Source organism: Hippocampus bargibanti, linkage group LG01 (genome assembly GCF_051943395.1).
Source record: "Hippocampus bargibanti isolate YZ-2025 linkage group LG01, ASM5194339v1, whole genome shotgun sequence".
Lineage (NCBI taxonomy): Eukaryota > Metazoa > Chordata > Actinopteri > Syngnathiformes > Syngnathidae > Hippocampus > Hippocampus bargibanti.
The window spans coordinates 11231947-11252674 of record NC_142734.1 but is presented as its reverse complement, the minus strand read 5'-3'; the positions used below and the strand labels follow the sequence as shown (position 1 = coordinate 11252674).

Sequence of the window (20728 nt, the reverse complement as noted above, 5' to 3'; positions counted from 1 at the left end):
CATTCATTCATTATCAAGGTGTTTAATTAAGAAAGAAATCTGACATTAAAATATAAAGTACTGTCCAGTATAGCATTGGCAGTGCATGTCATAAAAGTCCATAACGTTGAGCTCTCTAATATGAGATCTCGAATTATTATTATTTTATATACTATTGTGTCCACAAGAACGAGAGAGGGGGGGTGGGTCTCCTCCTCACCCTCCAAGTCCTCCTCCCCCCTCGCGTCGGTCTCGCGGCTGCGCTCTGGTTCAGCAATCGAGGAGCGAGCGTCTCTCCGGCGGCGCGCTCTCCCCATCCCTCTGCTTCGCAAGATGGAAAGTGAACTCACCAAACTGCGCTTCGTCCTCTGGTCGACACTTAACGGCACCATCGTCTCACGGTGACACCATTTCCCTTTCCACTTGGGGAACTTCGTTCTTTCTGTTCATTTAACTGACACGCCTTTTTTTGCGGGAAGAAGAAGAAAATACGAACACAACACGATTTAAGCGGAACTACACTGCAGTGGAAGAAGGTCGCCTTTTTTAGATGGAGAATTTCTGATCGGTGAGTGTTAAGTGGCTCGTGTATGTGTCCATCTGCGTCTTTTCTTTATACATGTGGTTGGATTTTTAGGCAACTGGTCAGCAATAACTTGTTGTCATTGCGATCTACTACAGTATGAATAATTCGCTATTATTTGCTACAGACGTTTCCATCATCTGGATTAGTTATAACGTTCATTTGAAACTCAACAGGCTTGCGTGAACCTCAAAGTGAGAAACTCAGTCGAGATGTGCAAAGCTGTGGTCTGCATTTTGCAATGCGGGTTCTTAATCGTAACTCTGGATAAACACACCCGTTTGTTGAAATCGCTCTCTCTCTCTCTCTCTCTCTCTCTCTCTCTCTCTCTCTCTCTCTCTCTCTCTCTCTCTCTCTCTCTCTCTCTCTCTCTCTCTCTCTCTCTCTCTCTCTCTCTCTCTCTCTCTCCCTAACACACACACACACACACACATTTGTCAGACATTTTCATCACACACTTAACCTGAAAGTACCTGGTGAGGATGCTGTAGCCTATCCTAGAATACTTTGGGCGCACTACATCCTGAACTGGCAAGTGCAGGCACATATCAAGACGAACCAGCTTTTACATGGATGGAGTGTCACTGAGTTGGAATCAAAATCCCACTCTGCTGGTCACGAATCAGGCGAAGTGGAGTGTACCAATACACAAGTGCTTCTTCACCGTTTTAGAGGGACCAAACCCAACCAGTCATATGTATTTTCACCAAACCGTTCATGAGTAAAAATAATCCTTATGTTTTTTACATATTCAAGATAAAAACACATTTATTATTATTTATTATTATATATATATATATATATATATATATATATATATATATATATATATATATATATATATATATATATATAGAGAGAGAGAGAGAGAGAGAGAGAGAGAGAGAGAGAGAGAGAGAGAGAGAGAGAGAGAGAGAGAGAGAGAGAGATTGGGTTCATGTTTTATGTATTATTCCGAAAGTGATCTTGTTTTACGTTCCCAAAAGAGTGTTCTCGTTATTCCGCTTGAAAAGCTCCGACGTAACGCTGCCGTATTTGAAACCCATCTTTCCCATATCCCACTCTCCTGCTCTGCTGTCCTGCCTCTCCTTTTTAGTTGGTGACTGAGCTGAAGTCAAGCTGGTTTTAAAGGTGCAGGACTTGTTCGCCCCGACACCCCAGGTTGGAGAAAGCATGGCAGCGGGAGTGGCGGCGTGGCTTCCCTTTGCCCGGGCGGCGGCCATTGGCTGGATGCCTGTGGCCAATCTGCCCATGCCGGTGGCGCCAACTCAAAAGAACAAACGTCAGGATGAGTTAATCATTTTAAATGTTAGTGGGCGGCGCTTCCAAACATGGAGGAACACACTGGACCGCTATCCGGACACCTTGCTTGGGAGCTCTGAGAAGGAGTTCTTCTACAACGAAGAGACCAAAGAGTACTTCTTCGACCGGGATCCGGACGTGTTTCGCAGTGTGCTCAACTTCTATCGCACCGGCAAGCTCCACTACCCTCGTTATGAGTGCATCTCGTCCTATGACGAGGAGTTGGCTTTCTTTGGCATCATCCCGGAGATCATTGGTGACTGCTGCTATGAAGAATACAAAGACAGGAAGAGGGAGAATGCAGAGCGTCTGATGGATGACCAAGAGGACAACAAGGACGCTAAGCTTCCCAACATGACCTTCAGGGAGACCATGTGGCGGGCTTTTGAGAACCCGCACACTTCCACCATGGCCCTGGTCTTCTACTATGTCACGGGCTTCTTCATCGCTGTCTCTGTCATCACTAATGTGGTTGAGACGGTGCCCTGCGGCATGGCGCTCAATAAGAAGGAAGTGCCATGCGGCGAGCGCTACACGGTGGCCTTCTTTTGCATGGACACAGCGTGCGTCATGATTTTCACCGTGGAATACCTGATGCGCTTATTTGCCGCACCGAGTCGCTACCGCTTCATGAGGTCCGTCATGAGCATTATCGATGTGGTGGCCATCTTGCCCTACTACATCGGCCTGGTGATGACGGATAACGAGGACGTGAGCGGTGCCTTTGTGACGCTGCGAGTTTTCCGAGTGTTTCGTATCTTTAAGTTCTCCCGCCACTCGCAGGGCCTTCGTATCCTGGGCTACACGCTGAAAAGCTGTGCCTCAGAGCTGGGATTCCTGCTCTTCTCCCTAACCATGGCCATAATTATATTTGCTACTGTCATGTTCTACGCAGAGAAGGGTTCAACCTCCAGTAAATTTACCAGCATCCCAGCCTCCTTCTGGTACACCATCGTTACTATGACAACACTTGGGTAAGAGCGGAGCAAGACACCTTTTATCTGCTTACAAGTGCTTGTGTGTTCATGTGTGTGTGAGGCTGCGCCGACGGCCCCAAAATCATTGACGGGTTCGTGTCACATTTTCGGAGACATCCTTTTGCGAATTAATGTACAATGGACGTCAGTTCACGGCTGTTCTCATAACAAAGAGTGCTCTTCTGAAACATAGCAGCCATGAGGATACTACCTTCTCCTTCACTAATGGTTGTTGTGTGTCCTTTATGTGTGATAGATAAGAGAGACTTGGGAGATTGCTCTTGAACAGAATGGGCCATGTTGAAAAGCATCACAGTGAGACAAAAAAAGAACAGTATCTTGCAAACTGAGATTGGACTATTGTTTCCCTTTCTGACCTGCTTGGTGGTTAACAAAATGCACTTATTCGACTGAACGCAAACGCAGACGTTGTGCTTTGAAAGCGGACTTTTCAATCACACTAGTTTCTGGCTTTGCATCAAGCCAGGCACTTTGATATCCTGGACACTCAGCATTCACCTCATTTCGTGCGACTGCACATTTAATGAGATGCGCTGCAACGGCTCGATGAAAAAATGTTTACAAGGATGTTTTGACAATGTCAGGGGAGCATCAATCAATACGTTTTCAATCTGTTTGCAGTGCTATCATCCTTTGTGTCATTGACGAAATGTTGCTAATGCAACTACGTTACTGTCTGTGTGAAGCCGCTTAGTAATCCAGCAAACCATGTCAGAAATGTTGAAATGTCACAAATACTCGCATTGACTTTTAGTAGTAACGCATGTGCCTATTATGTCACTGTGAATTTTTGAATTTCTTGGTTCTATGTGTGAGTCAGAGAGGCTCAGGAAGATAGCACGCTTTGAAATGTCAGAGATGCGGAGGCCCAAAAAGAACGTCTTAGACTTGGTTATGTTGTCACACTCGCGATGCAGTCATCATGCTAGTCTGAACAAGAGAAGATACTTGATTCTGCAGATTGATGAATTTGTTCACTTTTATGTGCGGTTGTGCAAAACACGTACATCTTTTTCAAACATACTGTACATTTTGTCCTAGTCGAATGACCTGACACACCAAAACCGGCCTCTTGTTGCTCTTTGCGTCAGAATGATGTGTCAATGATTGTTTGCAAGTTGTGATATTGCTCATGAGAGGTGAGATGGGAGTCTGCTTTTGAGCTTGGCAAGAACCGGAAGTGCTGGTGAAGATGTGGGCACTTTATGTGCTGTCAAATGTAAACCTGTCTGACTTTCTGGCCTCCGTTCTCGGTTTACACCATAAACAAACACAGATGTTCAACAAAAGTGCAGGCAAATGTGCTTGTTTGCTTTTGTACATGAAGACAAATATTGCTTTGCGGTAGTCTACATGCAGTATTTCCTTTGAAGTGTTTTTGTTGTCTCCTTTAATTATTAGAAATGTGTGGCTAAGCAGTGGTTGCTGTTTAGAAGAGTAATTCCAAACTTATATGCCGTGAGAGATACCACTTGGATGTGGCTGAAAGTGATCCATTTGCAACGATTATTATTTATTGATCGCAAATACAGGTATATATTTGTTTATCTAAGCCAGTGATGCAAACTGAAAGACAGAATGATTGAATTTGACGGCGCCGCGAGAGTGGCTGCCTTTCCAGCAGCTCATGTATTTCTTTTTTCTACTTTCATTCCTTTCATCACTTTGCTGCTGTGAAATGTAAATTTCTCCACTGTGAGACTAATAAAGGCATATCCAATCCAATCCAATCCAATTATTTTGCATAAAATGGCAGAAGATGCAAGAAACCAATGTTTCCCCCACCTGTTGCAGTCACGCAAGAGAATATGTCATGTGTTCCTACAAGACTCAACTATCAGACCGTAAGGCACACTTAAAATCCTGTCATTTCCTTCTGTTTTATAATCCAAAACATCTTTTCAGCCCACAGTCTTAAATTGAAATTCCTTTCTATTATGTTTGCCCTCTCATTCTTGCCTGCATCTAATTGCAAGCATAAACTGTATGTCTGTTTTCGACAAACTTGACTACATCCTTCTTCAGTGTCTGATCATGTACCATAATTTTGTATAGAATGCAAATTATTATAAGACACACCCACTACATCTTGAAAGTAAAAAAAACATTCATAAGCTGCATCTTTTTTAAGACACAGGCGCCCATAATGCAACATGAGAAATGTACAAATACGGTACGCATAAAGGTGAGTACATTGACTTGTTTACAATTGTTGAGCTGTAAACCAGGATAGCATCTAACCTTACCCTAAATGACGAACGATGTTCAAACATTTGATTTATCTGTGGGAGTATGCTCTCATCTTGAGGGTCAAAGGCCCGGTTGACCCTTAATTTGCCTCCGGTCTATTTTGAAATGGAAGCCACATGTTGATCCGAGGTGGCCCAATATATAGTTGAGTGGTGAGCATGTTAAATTCACAGTGCAGAGGTGCGGAGGTGTTAGTGTGAGCGTGAATGGTCATTCGTTTCGGTGTTCCCTGCGATTGGCTCGCAACCAGTTCAGGGTGTCCCCGCCTCTTGCTCCGGTTACGGCTGAGATGGGCACCTGCAGCCCCCTGCAACTCCAGTGAGGGTAAAGCAGTTTGGAAAATGAATGAGTGAATGCATATTTAACCCAAGCGTAAACCTCACTCGAGCCAAATGGGTGCTGTGCACTGAAATTGTTTTCATTTCATCAATTTTTTTTTCATTTGTTCCAGATACATTTTTGGACCAGCTTCTAAAGTGGAAAACATGTGTTGTGTGATCCTGTTTAATCTGAATGGAATTTTTACGAATCTGAGTAAATTGTATTTTTCCTCATCTTCAGAATGTGACATTTTTATTGAAACTCAACATGAGAGATGTGGCTAAGATCAATAACATGGGATATCGGTGAATACCAATAATGACTGGCATTTTTAGTAATATTGTGCCAAGCAACGGAGATTTGTCTTGGAAGCCTTTCGTTTTGGTTGAAATGAAATCCCAGTGATAGATCTCTGGTTTGATTATTTGGAAAGACAATGAAAAATAGCTCATATGAACAATTTTTTGCTTATCTCTTTGTCTTCTGTCCTGCTGATGCTGCTGGCAAAGTCCTCTCGCTGACAAGTGCATCAATTTGCTTTTCCGCACATCATTTGCACATATTTGCGATGTTGCTCTAAGTCATTTTTGTTGTTGTTGCTATAATTACATCATAGAAATCTAACCTCAAATAGAATACAAAATTCTCTTTTCAAAGAGAATAGTTTACTGTGGTTTTGTCATTTCAGCAGTGTCAGAAGACTGTGCACTAAGAACATTGGTCGGACAATCAAGTACACAATGTATTTATTCCAGCCTCCATCTCAGTGTAACAAGTAGCACCCTGGTTGATGACACAGGTACGTACCTCATTTACTTGCAGTGTGAAATAATGAGATAATGTTAGCCAGGCACCAAACAAAATAATCCCCCTTTGCTCTGGTGATTTTTTTGTTGTCGTGTTTTGGGCGCTGAAAGGGGCTGATTCGGGTTTAGATTCGGGTTTAGATTTTTGGCTGAAATCCAACCAATGAAGGAGGAGGTTTTTCCAAGATGGCGGCGTGTGAACACGGAGCGGCTCCCCTCTCTCTCCTGGCAAATTGGCGTTTTCATGTTTATTATGTTTGTTAAGTCATTATAAGTGCCTTGCACACTGGGTCCGAGAGGACAGTAATTTCATCTATGCTGTATGTCATGCATATTAGCATATTTGACAATAAAGCTGACTTTGACTTTGACAAGCATGTACACACTCGCCATGCTTAACGTTAAAATAAATATTAACATTAAGGACCAACAAATGAGTTATCCTCTCTTGATTGTCCTTCCTGGAGCTTTTAATGTATCAAACTTTAAATGATGCTTTTTTTGTGTTCTTTTTTTACCCTGCCCTATTTTTTAGGACTGGATTTTAGTCATGTTTTACATTCTATATCTTATAAACCAACATTGTGTTTGACGAAATTACTACATTTAGCCTCTTTTTCTTTTTTTTTTTTTTGTCACCATGAAAGAGGAAAAAAACAAGATGATTATCCCCATCATTTCAGAGTAGATTAACTTTGAATCTCTGAATGACACAGAGCTTGTCGCATTGCAGCTCGGAGCACAAGTGATGAATTACCAACACATAAAATAAATGACAATTCAATGCCAGTCATGGAAATGCCGCACTACCATATGCCCAAAACTTGATGTAATATGTAATTATCAGTGAATGAAGACATACTACTGGTTATCAAAAAAATAGTAATATTGTAACTGAATATGTATTGCGATATACAGTTCGTGTAATTGATCAGACTACCTAACTAGATCAATTCATAGAGGTACTTTGAAATTGGACTACAATCCATTCCATATCAAGCATCTAATGTGCCCTCCCCTAACTGCACAAATTGGTGCACTCAAATTTTATCAGGGTTGAGATACTGAATTTATTCAATGAATGTGTTGAAGAAAAAAAATGTATTTTTTTTCACTTTTTTATGCACTCATTAGGCCATTCAAATCAACCACATCATTAGTGTAACCCAGCCTCCCTATCAAAGACTAACTTCTTTTGATCACTGCTCCTTTAAAATCGATGTTCCACTCCTGGTCTCCCAGACAACAGCAGCAGACCTCTCACAGTTGATGTGTGCCGTACAGTATTTCATTCACAAGTGCATGGGGAAGATAAAACTGTATGTGGTGGTGTATGCACATCGCGTCAGTGCCCCAATCTCTCTTTTATTTTTATTAGCACGTGTACGTGTGTGTGTGTGTGTGTGTGTGTGTGTGTGTGTGTGTGTGTGTGTGTGTGCGTGTGTTTGCGTGTGTGTGTGTGTGTGTGTGTGTGTGTGTGTGTGTGTGTGTGTGTGTGTGTCTGTGTGCGTGTGCGTGCGCGCGTGTGCGTGTGTGTGTGTGTGTATTGCGTCTCAAAAACATTAACATGTGCTTCCCTTTCACAACTCATTATCATGGAACTTTCATAAAAGCAACATTCATTTCGGGCACAGATATCAAAGTCAAGGCCCGGGGGTCAAATCTTCATCATCATTTTATTCGGCTCGTGAAAGCAAATCAAGCATGTCAAGTGCCTTTTTGCTTGCTAAAGTCCGAACAAAAATTTCAAATTGTCCAATGTAAACCACAATAACACTCATTATTCTAGACTTCATATTTGAAAACGAGTAATTTGTTAATTTATTGTGCGTTCTGTATGTAATATGTGGAGGAGATGAAACAATGTGGCCTGGGGCAAAAATGAGTTTGACACCCTTGATTTAAGGAGAAACAGCTTGCGAAAAAGTGTGATCAATGTAGATGACTGTGTATTGATTTAAGGGAAATGTGCTCATGTGACCAATTTGACTGGTGGCTGATGAGCTTGTGATCGAAAGAAAAAGCTCATTTTAGTATTTTTATTAGGTCAGCTAATGAAGCAATTTGTGCCTGAAGATTTAGGTCTTGGTCTATTCTTAGTCAAGATCAGTGCTGAGCTAACCTGGTCTCCAATTAATTGTTTGCATAATTCATGAAGTGCATAAACTGTGAGTCCTCTCCATCTCTGCAGCTGCTGTACATCTTCTTTTCCTTTCGGCTTTTCCCTTCTAGGGGTCGCCACAGCGAATCGTGTCCTCCACCTTCAGAGGTTTGATTCGCATATTTGTTTTGGCCACGCTTTGACGTCGGATGCCATTCCTGACACAACCCTCTGTATTTATCCGGGCTTGGGACCGGCCCAATAAGACACTGGCTTGCGTCCCCTTGTGGCTACAAAAACAAGCAACTCTATGTATGAACTTAATAAAGATGAGGATGCTCAGGAAATGGCTCCCAAAAACAAAATAGTAATTGGTACAACAGCATTAAAGCAAAACTATACAATACTATCCTGCTAAATAAGAACCCAACAGCAATGGTCACTTTGATTGCAAAGTTTGTCGGAAAATAAACACTGCACTGAAGCATGAATTATGCATCAGGTTTTCATGAACCTTTCATGGATGTAGAAGCGTGCATGTGGGTGTGTGTGTGTGTGTGCGTTTGTCAAGAACGATGAGTGGGGGGGAAAAAGCGAAAAAGCTCAGTTGTAGAATTAGCTGCCAGTATGCTCTTGCCACCGCAGTACTTTCACATACGATCACAGTACTGTGGAATTTAGAATACATAATTGTGTGATAATACTAAAATGTTTTTGCATAATGTGAGATGGAAATTGTTTTGTATCTTAAAATGACATGAAATTAATGGCCATTTTCTCACGGTCACTCATATGACGCGCAGAAAGCCAATCATGCCATCTGGTTGTAATTTATCCTACTGAAGTCATTCCCATGGGCGTCATATTTACTGGAGAGCTCAGAAGCTCTTTGTGATTTTTTTTAATTACAAAAAACAGACATCTGTTTTGCCAATAAATATTCAAGTTTTTGGAAAGGTATTTTTACATTTTGGCATTAAATTCTTGGAAGAATGCAACCAAATCACACAAAAAAACACACAAATTACAGCCAAGATGCAACCCATTTAGTTAACCACCTTCATTTCAGTCTCTGTTGTGATCAAGTACGTGTTCCTCACCTTCAGTTTGCCGCCACTGAGTTCTTCACTCATCCTCAGTCTGGCATCAACAGTCCTCTTCAAATCTCTGCAGACGGCGACCAAAGTCCCTGAACATGGTAAATCTTCTTCTTTTCCTTTCGGCTTTTCCCATTCAAGGGGTCGCCACAGCAAATCAGTGTCCTCAATCTTTAGAGGTTTGATCCGCATGTCTGTTTTGGCCAAGCTTTTACGTCGGGTGCCCTTTCTGACACAACCCTCTGTATTTATCCGGGCTTGGGACCGGCACAAGAAGACTTATGTCCCTTTGTGACTACAGAACAAGCAACTCGCCCAGTTAAAAGGCTCCCAAACACACAATGGGCATCGGCACAGCAACATTCAAAAAAGCAAACACTATACTGACCATTTGATGAAAATGCATGGTAAATGCATGTGAGAAATGGTTGTGTTCAGCTTCTACATAGTTTTTCGGCCACGAATGGCAGAAAGCCTCTTTTTATTTATGCAATCCGGAATCTCGAGTAGCATCAGCAGATCAGACAGGCTGGTGGAGGTACATTTCAGATGAGCAGGAAAAGTCTTGTGAGACAAGGCCGGATAGAATCAGAAGATCAGGCCGCCGGTCTCTGTGGTTGAAAGAAACACAGCAATCATCTATTGGTATGTAAGACAAAAAGTGGGAATTTAGAATACATAATTGTGTGATAATACTAAAATGTTTTTGCATAATGTGAGATGGAAATTGTTTTGTATCTTAAAATGACATGAAATTAATGGCCATTTTCTCAGATCTTTTTTCTCTTTATTTATAAAAAATGTATGTTATACAAATAATAAAATACCTTCAAAAATTGTACAAATACAATGAAATACAAAAATCCATGAGAAAACACTTTCACAATTTCTGTTTGTCCAATTCTGGTCCACGAGAGCTGCCATTCTGCATGTTTGAGATGTTTCCCGTGTCCAACACACCTAATTCAAGTGATCAGCTTATCCGCAAGCTCTGCAGGAGCCTAATAACTGTACTCATCATTTGAATCAAATGTGCTGGATGAGGGAAACATCTCAAACGTGCACAACCTGAGTTGGGCATCTGAATGCTACCAGTTTATAAGAAATGGAAATTGTAAATTACAACACAGTTTACATTCCAGCTCATTCACTAAGCGCTGAAAATAAATAAATACATCATCTTTACTGATGTTGTCACATTGTAATTGGATTTACTTTCACATAACCAGGTACCAATTTTTGTGGTCAATGTATCCGACTTATTTGATATTCTTTTCCCAAACCAAGTTGATTGTCCATTGGCCTGACCCATGAGACATCAGAAACATATTTGTTTAAAGTTCTCTATGAATTCAGTTTATTTGAAGCCAAAACTTCATCTACCAATGTCAACATTTGTTTGACAGTGAATGTTGTGTCTTTGGCCTCAAGGCCGACATCATCTGTCGTGTCTATCTGAGTCTTAAGGCTTGGCATCAGGGAAAGAAATTGTTTGTGTTCTTACATTATATTCACGGTAGTGTGAGTGCATTCCAGAATCACCTTTGGCCTTACAATGCTGTTGGTGAAACATTGACCTCCATATGAACTCCCTGACATGGAAATACCGTCTGTCATGAAGACGCGACTATTCAGATATCAGCTTTGACCCCACCAACCATTTTGTTCTCATTCCATTTTCCTGACAGCCTTTTATTTTGGGCACATTGTTCATTTTGGAATAAAAAGTGGAGGATGTTCTTTTGCTGTGTTATTTAGATCAAAAATGGAATATGTACTTTTTAGGGAATGTCAAATAATGGGATGCTAAATCCGGAGAAAAAAATATTCAGACAAATGAAGCAGTCTGCACTATTTTTGTGGTATTTCAGCTTGAAATAAATCATAAATCAAAACCGCCGTAACTGTGTCAACCAGACAAATCAGTTTCTCAGCTTTGTTTTCAAAATCGCTACTTTTCACTCATCTTCTCCTTTTAAACATGTTTCATTGAAATTGTTCTTTTCATCTCAGTTCAATGAGCTGGTAGCGTTCTTTTTCGAATTTTCCTCTCCTCTTTCATCTAGAACTGCTTCATGTCATCACAAAGAGGGTACAGCAAGTCATGTTTATTATGTTTGTTAAAGTCATGATAAGTGCCTTGCATGCTGGGTCCGAGAGGACAGTAATTTCATCTGTGCTGCTTGTCATGCATATTAGAATATTTGACAATAAAGCTGACCTTGACTTTGACTTTGAATGTTTTAGCATTCTTTCATGCCAAGTTCTGGATGGCAGCTGCTGAGTTTGAAGAGTGACAATCCTTTGTTTTGCGGTCAAGATGATATTGCTTTCAAAAAATGCATTTACCTGGCATCAGCAAAGAAAGGGGAAGGAGTGGGAGGAAGATTGTTAATGTGACTGTGAAGGGTAATCGGCATTGAGTGGCTCGATCTTACATGTTGCCTTTTCACCCATGGTGTTGCCATAAATGCAGATGCTGCCCAGTCATAGGACACTGTGTCCGGCAAAACTCCATCACAACTTACTGGTCCAAACTAATTGGAGTGATGCTCAAAGTTGTGCTGAAGAAAAAAAAAGTGTACATCGGATGTGGTGAAATTTCATTATGGAAACACTTCACCTCGTTCCCTGTCTCTCCCCTACTTGTCACGCTCGACTGCCTTCAGCCACGGCCGTTTTAAAACCACTACACTTACTGTATGTCCACCCCATCTAATTCAATTAGTGCACCAGCACATTCTACTTGAATGTGAGTCAGTGGTAGTAACTTTGGATGTTACTTTGCAAAGTGGCTCTACACACACACACACACACACACACACACACACACACACACACACACACACACACACACACACACACACACACACACACACACACACACACACACGTGCGCACACACACACACACACACACACACACACGCACATACATGCACGCACACACAGATACCCATCATATTATATCTTGTATCAAAAATAGAATCATAGACGCGCTGTCCACCCATCAAATGTAACCCATCAAAGGAAATGTATTTCTTCAGTGAACTACTCTCCTCCAAATATGTTGATGTTGGGCAATGTCATGCGCCACACTCAACTGCCTCATTCACTGAAGTGCAATTCATTGTTTAGGGATGAAATGCCGCCTCTCAAAATGGTAATGTGATGGAATATCTTTCTGGGTGCTTGCCATTACAATGTTTGCATTATAAGACCAAATTAAGTTGTTGGTCGAGTGTGGTTGTTTGTGGCCTGAATTCAGTTTTACTCAAGATACAGGTCCGTCCTAGCATTGCTCTGAAGTGGCCGATAAATGAGGCTGGATTACTGATGGAAATAAACTTCTCTGACTCAGCCATTTTTGGTCAGATAAAGAACATTATTTTGGCAACATGCCGACGTCAAAGAAGTCTCAAAATGCCATGCGCAAGTTCCCTCTCTATTGTCTGTCTTCTTATTAGGGGCGACTTGAATATTCAAACTTACTTCACATCTTAACTTCTTTACTGCCAGACGTGCAAAAATATATCCACTCCAGTGGCAGAGATTTTGTCATTGTCACTCAAATTCCAGGACCCAGCATAAGAAACCTTAGACACTCTTCTTTCATCACAAAAAGAGTTGGACCCCCAAAAATATGGGTCAGGAGTTATTTGAGCTTGAAATGAGGGTGGGTGTCCAAAATACAATGCAATGCATATATATCGGTTTATATAGCCCTTTAACAACAGCTGAAGGTGAAACAAGTGCTAACATACAAAAAAGGGAAACACTTTCCCCTTGTGGAAGCGAAAAAATATTGCCAGAGGTCTGGTCAGCACTTTATTGGCACACCAGCAAGAAAAATCCAAACCCAAATAAATTCGGGAATGGCGCTCTACGTCATATTTTCAACTTCCGACTAAATTCGGGAATGGCAGTGAATGAGCTAAATATGCATTGTTTACACATAAAAAAAAGTATTTGTCGTACTTCTAATGCCCACAAGGTCACTCACAAGTGTCTCTTTGAGGCACCAAGAGTCAAGTCAAGGCACAATTAACTTCCTCTTTCCCGAATGATCGGATCACATTCAAGCGGGAGACCATAAACGTTTTACACTCCTTGTTGGAATGCCCGTTATCTTGCTAGCGTTATGAATTTTCACTTTTGAAGATTCAACTCCTCAAAGGCCCTGACAGAGCATTCTGATACTATAATTTAATCTGTCCTCAGCACCTTCCATAATTAAGTAAAGAGAGATAATGCAATCGCAGAATTATTCTATATTATCCAATACATCAACACATGCTTGTTTGGCCACACTCTGGGCTCTCATTCTGCTGGTAGGGGCGCATCGAAGCTGCACATGGTAAAAGAGGAATTGGCCAAATCCCGATGGGAAAGCCACCAAGCCAGCCTGCTTTTTGTCATTCTAATGAAAGCCAGTCATTTTAGTTTGCCGAGTGGGGCATTATAAGGGCGGTTGCACTGCATCAAACAGATCTGCCCTAAAACATGGCAAAACAAAAATGTTATGCTAGAACATGCAGTTTCACATACAGAACATAAGAGAAAGTTTTAAATTGTGAAAAAAGGAAATACACCGAATGTCTTAACGGCGTTACCAACACTAACTCTAATAGTGTCAAGTGTACCAATGAAAAAGGCAATTGCAAGAATAAGCATGTTATTAAATTAATGGCAATAGTGAATTACCAGTCAATGCCCTGCATGACTAGCTTTGCAAAGATTTAATATTTAAAGGACAACGGAGACCACTTTTTTTGTTTCCTAACTGACATCAGAATAACGTTTTATAGCATCTAAAATACCCAAAATACGCAGGATGATATTTTTAGTCAAATGCAAAACACCAATAAAAATGACTTAAAGTGTCTAAAAACTACTTCAAATTGAACCCGGAAGTGACCAGTTTCAGAAGGTCCCGCCCCCTTGTTCGTGGTGTCACGCCAAGACGTCTTGCCTTGCTCGAGAATCAAAACAATGGCTTCAGATTCGGAGAAGATGCTTTCTTGTTACTCATCCAGTTATGAATATGATTCAAATATTTCTGAAAAGGAAAGCATACATGGTTGCAATCGATTAAAGAATTTATTCAGTGTAAATTTGAGGCATCTGGAGAGAAATGTAGCACCCAAAAAATGCGCCAAAGCTCCGTGGACATGGACTGATTTGTGTCCTGGGAATTTTTGTCAGCGAATATCAAATAGTTGTTCGGTGCAACAGACAACGATTCACCATCGCGTTATTTATGTGTTTTCCTTCTAATTTTGCCATCAACACGGATCAACATGAAGTTTTCATACCAAACAAAGTACCGCAAAATGCATTGACGTGATGAAAGGACTGCTACAGTGTGTCCTTTCTCGGTCAGGGGTGTTCCTTCCGTGACGTGACGTTATACTCGTCACCAACTCAAAAACAAGACTTCCGGAATATTCAGCGTGAGTCTTAAAACGTAAAATATAGCTATATGCGGTGGAATCTTTGTAAAATACGCTCATTTGAAGCGATTTTACAAATTATGAACACAACTTGTCCGGAGGCGTCGGACATCCCGCATCCCAACTTGTTCATACTATGACAGATTTTGAAGTACAGTAAAGTCTCGTATATCGATATTCAAGGGAGTCCGAAAAATATCGATATAACCGGGACTATCGATATATCTGACCCTGTTTGCATGTAATTTTCTCCGTGCGTGCATAGAAATAGTATCGATATAACCGGGACTATTGATATATCCGATATCGATATAACAAGACTTTACTGTACTTTCTTTTGATAGATTGTAGTCATTCCCAAGACTTTCATCGCTAAAGATGCCAGTAAAACGCCCAGTATCTCTTGGTACTGCATCATATCACGCCACATGATTTTTTTCTGCACATTCTATTGTTTGGTGAGAAGGATGCAAAGCAGAGCAAAAAGGTGTGATGAATCGTCCATGTTTCAATATACAGTCAATGTGCGAGGTAACAAATGACACAAACACTGCCAAAGGAAAATTGCATTTACACACATGAAATATTTCAGTATTTATAATCTGTGACTACTTATTTTACACCACATGGAGAAAGTGTCAAAAAATGATTTGGATATTTGTTTCCTAGCAAACATCCGCTAAAGCATAGACATTTTAATGTTACATTTAATTATATACAGGCAATGCTCTTCCTTCCATTATAAAGATATGCTAAACCCCCCCACCCCACCCCCCCGTGCAATACAAACCTGTACCTAGATGCCCCTTGTCTTTTGAATTCTATTTGTTTCAAGGCAGCCCAGTGACTCCCATCTCTTCATCTTTGTGTATTTTTGTCATTTCAATAATAAACCGCAAATCACTTTCCGTGTCACCTCTCATATATTTTGCAGAGATGAGGTCCCCCTGCTACGTATGTCTCCAAATGCCGAAGGCTATTTCAAACTCAGCACAATATCTGCCAAATTAATTGAAATGTCGCCTTGCATGAGTCTCTATTGTCGGAGAGCTGATGCAATTCCGATTAAGTGTGTGTGGTGGCACTTGTGTCGAGTGTACAAACTCTTCTCAAAAGAGAGGAAACACACTCCGTGGCTACAACATCAGGTGTCCAAAACTTACAATATCTGCTCCATATGTCTTATGAATTACTTTGACATTACATCGGTAACATTGTTGTAATTTGCAATTGTGTCTGAAAAAAATACATCATAATCCACCAGATCAAAAATCCAAATTGATTAAAGTGGTAAATAGATTGCACTCAATATCAGTGTACCTACAGTACATTATACTGTACAGTGGCTACTCTGAGTGCTTCAAACGCACACATACACTCATTGACATTGCATTAACACATCTATTGAACTAAGTACAGCAAAGGCACACTGGTGACTGCCTGCAGTTGTTTTCACTCCTGAAACGGCAGAATCCCGATTGGGCATTGTGGCCAAGGGCAAAATCCAATCGAAGCCACTTGCACAGTTTATCTGGTCTTTAAATCTTTAAATAAAAAAAAAATCTGGTCTCTTCTACTTCTTTTTCTCTCTTTTGGCAGTTGACAAACAACGTTTAGTGCATTACTGTCATCTCCTGAAGGCATTTCACCCAAGGGAAATTATTGTTGAAGGTCATGACTGGTGTACTTTTGTGTCAAAAGAACGAGATTACAGTACATCCTCAGGCCTCCCCAAAAATTAGTATTGGATTGGATTGGATTTGCCTTTATTAGTCTCACAGTGGAGAAATTTACATTTCACAGCAGCAAAGTGATGAAAGGAATGAAAGTAGAAAAACAAAATACATGAGCTGCTGGAGAGGCAGCCACTCTCGCGGCGCCGTCTTGAAGTCAAAAGAACAAAAAAAAACTACAAAAACAAAAACCAAATAACAAATAATATGACAGCACGAAGACACAGAGAGTCATTCATTCTTCAGGACTTGCTGTACCCTCCTCGTGATGACATGAAGCAGTTCCAGATGAAAGAGGAGAGGATCAAAGCGTCTTTCCACCAGTGGATCAGGGACATCATGGTGGACCGTGCATGTCAACTACAAACTAAATGTTGAAAGCAAACACGCAGCTGTAGCAAACACGCAGCTGTAGCATCCACTGACGTAAAGAGATTGTCTCACATCCTCTGACGCTCCTTTCTTCTTCTCGCGGGCTCCTTAATCCATGGATCCATCCAGCCGCAAACTGTCCAACAGCACTGACCTTTCCGCTGAACAAAGCGGGGCTGTGAAGATGCTGCCCAATACAGGCGTAAAAAAGCACAATGTCCCCAGAGCTGTCCAGCGATGGCAGTCGAATGGCACAGTCATTCCTCCCATTAAAAAACAGTACTGGCACATCCATGCTGCCGAAAAGGCGCAACCGCTCAGCATAGTCTCCTCCTTGATGAATGTTGTGGTCAAAATGCTGAAAAACAATCAAACATGACGCCCAACAACACAAAGTGACAAAAGAAAACACAAAACAAGACAAAAACAAAAAGCAAGGCTTATGTGAGCACTTGCTGACGGCTGCCTACTTGGGCGCTGTCTTGGACTTGGAGTATTTGGAACATTGTTAAATGTCAAATTAACAATGTTAATTTGACTGGAGGCTGCTTAGACATGTATCCCGACTCAGATGTTATGGAAATTCATTTATCTACGTATTACCTGCACGACAAAGCATGCCAAATAGCATCCACATTTATCAAAACATGGCAGTGCACTTTATAATTCGATGTGTCTTATACAGTATATGGTGTTCAGTCTCTTTATATTCTCCATTGCGTTATTTTCCTGTTAGTCCTATGCCATCCAATGGTGAACCAATTGGAAAATAAAATAGTTCTACCCAACACGAATTGACATGTGCCTATTATAGTGCCTATTATTGACATGTGACTATTATAGCTTCTACTCTACGCACCTTATAATGCGGTGCTTCATTATATAAAAACATATTTGAGCAACTTGAACATGCACGCGGACTGATTGATATACGTGTGTGTAAGGGAAAACTAAATGAAGGTATGCATGTCAGAGTAAGCGAAAGCGTAAAAAAATGGAACAGTCTACTTGCACAAAACCGGGAGAAGAATCAGATTCATTCAGACTGGGAAATGCTGGGAAATGAGAGACAATTTATTTCTAAAACCTGGCCTAGATTTATGGAGAATTATCACTCAAATTCACCTCTACCACCATTATCTGCTTAGTAATGAATGTTTGCCCAGTGGACACAATAGTGTCTTATCCATAAATACTCACAGTGGGGTGTTTGCACAGAACAGGCTAAATCATTGTTGACCCCAACATAACAGCAATAATGCTTCATTTACATCCTGCTATAATCTCATCTCAATGAGATTAAATCATGTTTATGAGTCAGCATTAAAAACATTCTTCATTTTTGTTTTAACAATTAAATAAACAAATAAATAAATAAATAAATACATAAATAAATAAATGAAGCAGGCAATTCCTTCATTGATTGAAAGGATCAGATGCATGCCGTTGTTATAAAGGTGAATGAAATTCAATGGCTTCTACCACTCATATCCATGGAGTCCAGAATTTACCTACCTGTACCTCGATCGAATCCCCCAAAACTGCTGTACACCACCTGTAAGGCCAAAACTTAAATTGATTTTGGCTCATCGAAAGATTTTTCCACTTTCTGCGACAGAATTGTCAGGGTTATATAAAAGAAAATACCCTTGGTCAACCAGAACCTCTAGCTTGGCACAGCCCAGTCTGCCGAATTCCCAAATCACAGAAAATCAGACATGACCTAGCACGAAAATCAAGATGCGCCAGTTTTTAAGGCCAAGCACATGTCCACTGTCTATGAAAATGGCGCCCTATTATTCAGATATCATTGTGGTTTATGGAAATCACATTTGGCCTGAGGCAGGGTCATCAAAATCTGCTCCTGTAGGGCCTCGATACTGCATGTTTTCCAAGTCTCCCAGTTGCAACACACCTGATTGAAATGATCAGATGATGAGCAAGCTCTGCGTAAGCCTGACATTGAACCTGCTCATTTGAATCTGATGTGTTGCAACAGGGATACTTAGAAACCATGCAGGACAAGGTTAAAACTAAAAATACTAATATAAAATGACCCTCAAAAATAAAACACAGAAATTATAGCCCTGCTTAATACTTCACAGCATATTGTAACGATCTCTACCATGAAAACATACTCTTTTGAGATCATATAGAAAAGATCAGAAAATTATGTGTTATCGCTTTCCTAGTTACACACTGTCAGAGATATGACAGTCAGACAGTCTGTTTCACTCTGATTTACTGAGGCCATCTGCGCCTTGACTGTGGGTCTATTGTTTCGTTGGTCAGCAAAGCACGGCACCATTTAAACATGATAAATTCTTATTCTCCATCACACACATAACATGTACATTATTTCAGAATGAAAATACACACACACACACACACACACACACACACGCACACACTTCCTTTCTGCACCACTCTGGTGTTTATGTAAGAAGAATTTTGCATTCCAAGTGAGTCGTCCACAGAACTAAAACGTTAGAAGCATCCTGGGGAGGCATCCATCCAGGTTTCTCTCCTCTCACATTACCAGTGTGGCTAATCGGTGTTGGAGTGTGATGATAGCAGCAGTCTAATGAGTGAATATAGATCAGGCCGCGGTGATGGATGTTGTTTTCAAGTGATTTGGACCATAATAAATGTTCCCAGGCCAGGTGGACTAATCTGGAAGCAGGCGAGTGTACGCACAGCCATGTCTCCTCACTTGGCTCAGAGAGGCCACGCGCCAAAGCGTTGGATCCTCTCGCGCCTGCAGCAGCTTCACACAATTGGCCAATTATGTATGAGCAGCAAAGTCAAACACATGTTATCAAGAGGAGCATTTTCGTGAAGATAAAAAGTAGTCCTCATTGCACATATCCATTAAATACACACACATTATTTTTTGTTGTGCTTTTGTTTGGGGGAAACTTTGCTTTTTTAAATAGATGCAAATGAGGCACAGGCTGCTATAATTAGCCGCGGTTGCAATGTGGATCATACATGGACTTGTTTAATCACTGTATCGCTCCAAACAAGCAGAGGAACGTATAAGGGTTCTTGTGCACTGGTCTTGCACATTTCATAAACGGTATGCTCACTGTCCTGTGATCATTAGATCTGCCAACATTTGTCCTTGCATTTTAAACCCACAGGAAATGATTGTGTCAAATAAGGTAAAGTCTCGTTATCTGGATATTCTCGGGAGTTGGAAAAAATATCGATATAACCGGACTATCGATATATCAGATCCCGTGGCATGTAAATTTTCTCCTTGCGTTCATAGAAATAGTATCGTAATAAGCAGTACTATCGATATAACCGATATCGATATAACTTTACTGTACTTTGATTCTGATACGTTTTATGCAAACATCGAGAAATGTGCAATCGGCAATTCTCTCTAATTGATGAACAATTGGTGGGCTTTCAAAATATTTATATGAAGTATCCGTGCTCTCAAGAGCGTTTGGAATGAAATTGTTTTTCTTTTTTCAGTAATAGTAGGTAGGTAGTAGTAATAGTAACAAAAGGCACGCATAACAGTTCATGTTTAGAGTCTAGGGTCAAATTTAATTGAAAGTGGGTGAAAAAAACCTTCTTTTTTCTTCTTTTCCTTTTGGCTTTTCCCTTCAAGGGGCCGGTCGCTACAGCGAATCAGTGTCCTCCATCTCCAGAGGTTTGAGCTGCATGTTTGTTTTGGCCAAGCTTTTACGTCGGATGCCCTTCCTGGCGCAACCCCCTGT

The 20728-nt window shown here is 40.9% G+C and overlaps 1 protein-coding gene across 1 annotated transcript in view; it reads left to right on the top strand.

The window, feature by feature from the left end:
• The first annotated feature begins 280 nt into the window (after positions 1-280).
• The window catches only part of LOC148903077 (A-type voltage-gated potassium channel KCND3-like), a 135588-nt gene continuing 115140 nt past the window's right edge, over positions 281-20728 (top strand). The window contains exons 1-3 of the mRNA XM_088995944.1: positions 281-380; positions 462-547; positions 1659-2838. Of these exons, the coding sequence (XP_088852070.1) occupies positions 1736-2838 (1103 nt within the window). The 5' untranslated portion in view covers positions 281-380; positions 462-547; positions 1659-1735. The remainder of the gene's footprint in view (positions 381-461; positions 548-1658; positions 2839-20728) is intronic.